The sequence below is a fragment of the Egretta garzetta genome, unplaced genomic scaffold (assembly GCF_000687185.1).
Source record: "Egretta garzetta isolate BGI_Z169 unplaced genomic scaffold, ASM68718v1 scaffold17, whole genome shotgun sequence".
NCBI classification, from domain to species: Eukaryota; Metazoa; Chordata; class Aves; order Pelecaniformes; family Ardeidae; genus Egretta; species Egretta garzetta.
This window is the reverse complement of record NW_009260136.1, coordinates 1,393,067-1,400,540: the sequence shown is the minus strand read 5'-3', so window position 1 is coordinate 1,400,540 and position 7,474 is coordinate 1,393,067. Positions and strand designations below refer to the sequence as shown.

At 42.4% G+C, this 7,474-nt stretch overlaps 1 protein-coding gene across 1 annotated transcript in view; it reads right to left on the bottom strand.

The window, feature by feature from the left end:
* The window catches only part of SEC23B (SEC23 homolog B, COPII coat complex component), an 18,618-nt gene that overhangs the window by 5,985 nt on the left and 5,159 nt on the right, over positions 1-7,474 (bottom strand). The window contains 10 exon segments of the mRNA XM_009641633.2: positions 260-421; positions 718-795; positions 2,192-2,345; positions 2,530-2,636; positions 3,418-3,507; positions 3,832-3,912; positions 4,433-4,556; positions 5,778-5,893; positions 6,693-6,851; positions 7,414-7,474. The exon segment at positions 7,414-7,474 is cut by the window's right edge and continues 23 nt beyond it. Coding sequence (XP_009639928.2) covers positions 260-421; positions 718-795; positions 2,192-2,345; positions 2,530-2,636; positions 3,418-3,507; positions 3,832-3,912; positions 4,433-4,556; positions 5,778-5,893; positions 6,693-6,851; positions 7,414-7,474 — 1,132 coding nt within the window.

Here is a 7,474-nt window from a genome sequence, read left to right as displayed (position 1 = left end):
TAGCATGCGGGGGGGCAGCGGCTGTGGCTTGGCAGGGAGGGGGGTTGGGGAGGTTGGGTTTTGGTGGGTTTGGGTTGGTTTTTTTTAATCAAAGCTGTAAGCTTACTAAAAACACAATTTGTATTTTACGTTGCCCCATCTCATCCTTTAATAGTTACCTTGATTAAAAATATATAGAGAGAGGCCTTTTTGCTGAAATAGTGTTACTCTGACTGAATACTCACTATTTTGGATTAATCTACCTCTTCCAGCGACTCACCTCAGGAGGTCCATGGAAAGAATAAGCATAAAGGATGGGCTGGATCATAATGAGAGACTGGGTCAGATCTTGCCTAGCAAAGTGGTGACGGTAATAAGAAGATTCATCTGGACTGTTATTGAAGACCTGCAGGAATGGGGAGCGTCGCAGATGGAACATGAACTGTGCCAGAAAGAGGAGCGGGAAGAGAAATGTCAGCAAGTTGCCAAAACTTCTGTACCCAAGTCCAATCTTTCTGTACAGCAAGTTCTTTGGGAAAAAAGTCTACCCCTTATTAATTCCTCAGCATTCTTCCCTTATCAGTCATTTGCAGGACTGAACTACAGGACCAGCCCACCAAATTAAAAAAGTATCTCTTCCTCTCCACTTGAATTTGAAAAATGATAGAAGATGTTTTAGCATCACTCTCACTCACCCTTGCACACTTTTCCCACGGCTGTGGGAAGTGAAGTTCTTACCTGGGGATACAAAGAAAATGATTCTGACAATCTGAAGGAGTTAGGATCATCTTTGTTGTATTGTCCAAATTTCTGACACTGTTGGAAGCAAAATGGATACTTTGGTTATCTCTCTCTTTTTTCTTGTTCCTTTTTTCTTTTCTCTCTCTCTCTTTTTTTTTTTTTTAGAATTAACACCTTTTTTTTGAAGGGTGTTCTTTTGGTTGTTTTTAAACAGAGCAACCAAGGCATGGAAGTGACAAAGAAGAATAAATTTTATATTACTTGTTATTAAGTCAGTGGTTTCTGTATCTTACTGGAATGATGATTCAATCTATTTATCTATTTTTATGTAGATATTAAATCTAGATTTTAAATTATCTGAGAATGAAAGAAATTGTGCTTCTAGTACTACCATTTTTTTTTCCATTAAATCAGGGATGCTACATTACACCTAAGCTGCTTTGTACGCTATAAAACACTTCTGCAGCAACTCTGCTTCCTTCTAGAGCAGCAGCAGCCTGGCATTTCGCCAACTGCTTCACTGAAAATAAGAAGCATCAATGGTTTTAGCAATATAATTATAAATGACTCTGCAATCATTTCAGCATGCAGCATGCCCATGTGTGTTTTGGTGCTTAAATCTTTATTTGATACTGGCCCTGTTTTTTTCAGCATCTGATGTGCCACATCTGTTAGTATCACCTCCACAGAGGTGGTTGGACAAAGCCAGAACAAACTCAGGCAATTCAGGCTTGTGAAATTCAAAGAAAGAGATAGTATGAAGTTGCAGAAGTGCTTACTACCCTGAACTTGGCACTGGTGAGCCCACATCTGAATGCTGTGTCCAGTTTGGGGCTCCCCAGTGCAAGACAGACATGGATACACTGGAGTGAGTTTAGCAGAGGCCACCAAGCTGGTCAGGGGCTGGAGCACCTCATGTAGAAAGCAAGCCTGAAGAAGCTGGGTTTGTCCAGGCTGATGAAGAGCGGGATCAGGGAGTCATATCGCTGTCTAACACCTATCTGACAGGTAGCTGGAGAAATGGAAATTCTGACAGAGGCGAGGGGTAAAAATGAAAAGAGAAAAAAAAAAAAAAAAAAATAACATCGAGTGTGATCAAACACTGGAACGGTTGTCAAGAGAAGCAAGAGAAGATCTTCAAAACTCAACTGAACAAGACCCAGAGCAACCTGCTCTAACTCAAATTTTTTGAGGAGGAGGGTTGAACCAGAGACCTCCAGAGGTCCCTTCCCACCTGCATTATTCTGCATTTCATTATCACTTCCTTAATCTCAGGTTTAACCCTTTCAGCATGACAGGATATCTACCTACCCTGATCACACTGGCTTCTGAGCTATCATGTACTACAACTGTGTTTGTGCTCAGAGCACAAATGACGCAAGTCAATCTGGAAAAAGAATGGTGTTTTCATTTCCAAAGACCATTTTTACTAAAATCAAGAATGCACCCAGCTGCAGTCTGTTGGTCTTACCAGTCTGATCAGCTGTCTGTCCAGCCATCGCAGAACATCAGGTCCTTCCTCAGATTCAGCTCTGTACACTCCCAGTCGTGCCATCAGCACAGCAGCTGCTTCCTGGTCAAATGCAGCTTCTATATGCTGGAGCTGACTCTGTGCATCTGCCCAACTGTAGGGTTAGTAAAGTGTTAGTGTTACGTGCATTCACCTTCAGCAAAACCCTAACCAGATTCGGCCTCCCTGTGCCAAATACTCTGCAGCCAATGCACGCAACAAAAAGCTAGAAAAATCCCAGCACAGACTGCAGCTTAAGTTTCTGCCATTCTGCCAAAGAATTGGCATGAGATACTCACTTTCTGGCTATGGTGGTGACACGAATGCGTTTCTGTGTACTGGAGTGTTGATACTGAGTGACAAACTGCACTGCCCCTCTGCCTCCCTGAGGTATTGGTGCGTTGTGCTGAAAATGAAACAAGGAAAACTTTCAAAACAGGCTGGCTTTTTCATAACTCTGCACACTAGAGAGAACTCCAGGGCATCATTTGAGCAATCATAGAGTAAGTACAAACTAGGGATGGACCAAAGAAGAGACACACATCTGTTAGTGTTATGTTTTCCAGCAGTCCTCAGAGTCAAGTGGTGCTGGGCCTGTTTAATATCGCGCCTGACACTTTATCCGCTTGTCCCTTAAAGGACAACCGCAACTTATCATCTCTATAGCAATGAACATTAGAATGGCAGTACAAGGTCTGAGCTAAGGTCCTGCAAGTTCATCCATCCTATTACCAACAGTAATGACACCACAGAGCAGGGAAGACAGACCCACATGGAACAGCATTCCTTTGGGATGGCCTTCCTAGCTTCTAGCTGCCACATGCTCAGAAACTTCCCCAACCAAAAGTTGCTTCTGAGCCATCAAGTTATTGCAACTTGTAGGACCGATTCTCCAAGAATTTGAAGGTATTTATGCTTTCATTCTCCACAGCACCTAATCTCTTCTTTGTTAAATAAATGCCATAGGAAGGAGACAAGGAAAGAATGCACAGAATAAAAATATTAGGCAATTTATGCATATGAAAACAACCTCTGAGACTATTTACTTGGCATAAAACACTTGGTTGCTTTGCAACCATCCATCTGCAACACAGGGGATATCGTTGCATTTCCCGGCCCTCCTACAAACAAGTTCTTTGGTATGTAAAACAGACGACTAAAAAAAAAAAAAAAAAAAGCCAACTGACCTGATTTACCACTTCAAAGTAAATGGCCAGAGTTGTGCTGGGATCCAGACTACAAATTTTCCATTGAGATGTTCCTCCAATTCCAAGCTCCTGCACAGAGTTGAAAAGCAGCATTTTTGTCTCTAGCAGTATGTTAAGGCAAGCTTATGTTAAATTCTGATCAGAGGTACAAGTTATCGCAAGCCCTCTAGATTTGTTATCTTTTGGGTGTGAATGAAGTTACTGAAGGGCATACAGTTAAAAGAAAGCCTTATGGGGCAAGAAGTTAGTCCAGGAAAGACTGTCTTTTCCTAGAGGTGTCTCCAAATTGTTGTTCTTGAAAACTGATATTCTAGTTGAGCTGTAGGTCTAGACAGAAACTTTGCATTGTTTATTTACTTCTTAATTAAAGATTTTTCCACATCATAAACTTACGTTTTCAGAGACACATGGCCCTTTAACATTGAGGGATATGCATGGTCCAATAGCTCCTGCAATTTTCAGCTCCCTAGAGGTCTAAAACAAGGTAAAAAAAGTTGTGGAAGTTTTTTTTTTAAATTAAGTCAGTCAAATAGAATACACACAGACTAAATCAGCTTTGATAGGATGATGTGTACACATGGCTGTCAAGGGAAAGCATCTCTAAGTACTTTCCCAGATCACCTACTGCTACAATTAGCAAACATAAGAGAATCTGCATAGTCACATGTTAATAATGAAGACATGTTTATAGTCACCACAAGAGAGTATGAAATGTTCCTTGCTGAGTGAGGAGAGGCTGAGTTCAGCTGCTGGTTTTTTGTTTGGTTTTTTTTTTTCTTTTTTTTTAATTAAATAAAAAAAGCACACCACAAATTTAATAAGCTTTCAAACAAAAATCCCTCCACTCACTCCAGTACAGTGCTTCTCCCGAAACAGGCACTATTGCTGACCTCAAACATGTAGAATTTTCTACACCCCAGATACTTAATCAACTTTTCAATGAACAGCACTTTTATTTCCCAGTTAATGTCATCCAGTGAAAATAATCTCTCACCTTCACGTCCAAACTTGCACCAAAAGCCATCCGAAATTCCCCATTGAACCCTTTATTAAATACCCGCTGGAAGGTCTGCTTGAAGAGAGAAGTGTTGAAGGAGTCTCCCATCACCATGTGTCCTCTGGGAAAGAAAAAACAAGACACAAGGGAACTGAAGCAACTGGGAACTAGAAGTAAAGCACAAAGGATACATTCCTCCAACTCTCGTGCATGCAAACACATGCAGAAAATGAATTAATGCATGCCTTTGCATAGGTAGAATTCACATCAGGGAACACAGATTCATGGATGTCTCCTCCAAAGCCAGGCAAGTTAATGCTCCACCTTTGCCAGCTTGCTTTCTCAACTATATTTCTAGCTGCCTTAAAATGCTCATGTTAGAAACATCTCAACCCAGAAAAGAGCTTTGCTCAGCCTGCTTCCCCTGAGCAGGGCTGGGTGCATGGCCGGAACCACCCACACTACAGGCAGGATGGCTGCATCGCTGCAGCATGAGGATGGGTGCATGGGTCTGTGCTGTGCCTCCCCTAAGTGCCTTGGTAAACCCAGGCCTGGTCGGATGGGGCTCAGTAACAAAACCGAAGGGTCAAACAATCTCTCTTCACTTACTGAGTGATTATGTACAAGTACCTTGCATTTGCCCAAACCATTTTTTGGTTCCCTAGACACAGCAAATATAAAATGGCCAATAAAAGACACAATGAGTACCTAGAAGGCCCAGTTTAGCACAGAGCCTTCCTCACAGAGACCACAAAGTTTTCATCAATATGGAACATGTACATTTACCCCTTATAGAGGTCACTTAAAAGTAGATCCAGGGAAGCCAAGAATCCCTGGAGAAAGTCCAAAGTTAAGCAGAGAAAATCTGGCCACGCAAGGAAAGCTTCTACCCGCCATGCCCGAAGCTCTGCTGTTTTGATGGCACTTCAGTCATGCACACACCACAACGCACGGCATCTCTATCCCATCAATTCTGGAAAGGATACTTGCTATCTCCCAAGGAGGCAGAAAGCATTTGCAAAAGACATGTTGTACCATGCTTTAGAATACCTTTCCAAAAGCAGGACATCGATTTTTCTACCAGCAGTGCTAATTCACATGCTGTTTTGAGACTTCAGAAATGTGGACTGGGATCAGGGGAGGTTTGCCATGTAATTCCTGGCAAATTCAAACCACAGTTTAGAATAGAATGATAAAAATCTCCCCCTTTTTCCTTACAGCAAACTTAACTGCTTTCTGAACCATTCTCCCCCTCAAAAAAAAAAAAAAAAACAAAAAAAACAAAAAAAACCCACAACACACCAAAAAACCACCAACATAAGGGTGCATGCTATGAACATACCCGGTGAGGTTTGCACAACACTTCATCTCTAGCAGTCCAGTCTGATCCAGGGCACAGGCATAGATGTCGATGCAATGCCCGTTGGCTGCAGTGCGATTAGCCAGAGCCTCGTAGTGCTGGGGAAAACATACACGGTGTTTAGGATGCCGCAATGGGCAATTTGTCTTCTGCTCTCCAGCTGAGGCCAACACGCAAAACACAAGGTACAAATGAAGCAATTACCAGTGCTGTAGTAAGAAAACAGCTGTTTACTCTTACTGCTCTGCTGGAGCACACTTCTAGGATATTTGCACTTGGATGAGCTCGAGTTGCATGTTGCAAATACAGAGAGTGCATTAATTACATGGGATCTTTGTGATAACCTAGAGGAAACCCAAAGGTTCCAGGTGACAGTTAAGAGAACAGGTGTCATCAGTATGATGACATCCTCTAAGCTGACAGGCACATTTCCTGCCTGACATTTTAACTATTGTAACTACTGTTTCATATACCAGGAAGACAAAGGAGGCTTTCTGGAACTGACCAGTTCTTGGAAGAGAGGTTTTTTCCTTCCCAGAGTGATATCAATGAACAAACTCTCCACCCGTCATCAGCTAAGAAACAACACTGAAATACTTCTTTTCTCTGAGAACGCACGAGACTCTGCTGGAGAAGTAACTAGGAGGGAGTCTTTTTTTAATCTTCCCTTGACCAGTCTCACGATTTAATGTACACAAAAGGCTCAGGCACTTCAAGGACAATCATGCAAGTATCCAGACATACTGTTCCCACATCAAAAGAATGGAATTATGTTTGTACCCTGGGGAAGGACATTGCACAGCGTATGTAAGTTTGTGTTACGTCCTTTTCCCCCCATTTAGTGTTCTGACACAATATTCATGTTTTTCAACACAACCAGCAAGCACTAGCACCTACTTTGGTGGCCTTCTTCATGAACCTTGCATTGTCCTTCTCTATGTCGTGCCAAGAACGGATGGGTGTTTTCAGCTCATCTCCTACCACCATACCTGGTCCCTGTGTTGGTGGCCCACCTGTAAACAACATTATTCTGGCCCCGGTGTTTGGAAATGTGCCCTAAAATAAAAAAAAAAAAATACTTTTATCAGAGAGAGAGAGAGAGAAAAAAAGGGGGAGGGAAGGGGGAAGGGAGAGACTAATTAAATGGCAACCATGTTTTCTTTAGAGAAGTGTCTGAACACATTTCTGCAGTGTCACTGGGGACCTCTCTCTGCTAGAGGCTGCCTTGATAAATAGCAATGCATTTCCTGACAGTTACAGCATTCTCAAGTTTAGACTCAAGCTATGTTAAGCTTCATGTCTCCATAACAGGAAGCAGGTAGTTTCTGTTCTTTTTACTTAAGTCTTAGATGACCGTCAGATAAACCCAGAGCATAGTACCACTTCCGCACAGCAATACACACAAGAATCAGAAACCTTTGAACACCTCCATATTTTACCATTTTGATGTAAACTCCCAGCCCACTCTACACCAGCTGGTGCTAATTCATGCGAAATGTCAGCAGAGACAAACTGCACCTCTGCAGCCCAAGTTGGACTGACACCTGTACATGCCTCAGCAAAGACTTCCAGGTGCTTACTTTGACCAGCTCATCTCAAAGAACAGCACTAAAAGTACCTCCAGTAGGCCAACAGCAATCGAAAGAGCTACTCCAGTGGAACGTAAAGGTCTCTTTCCC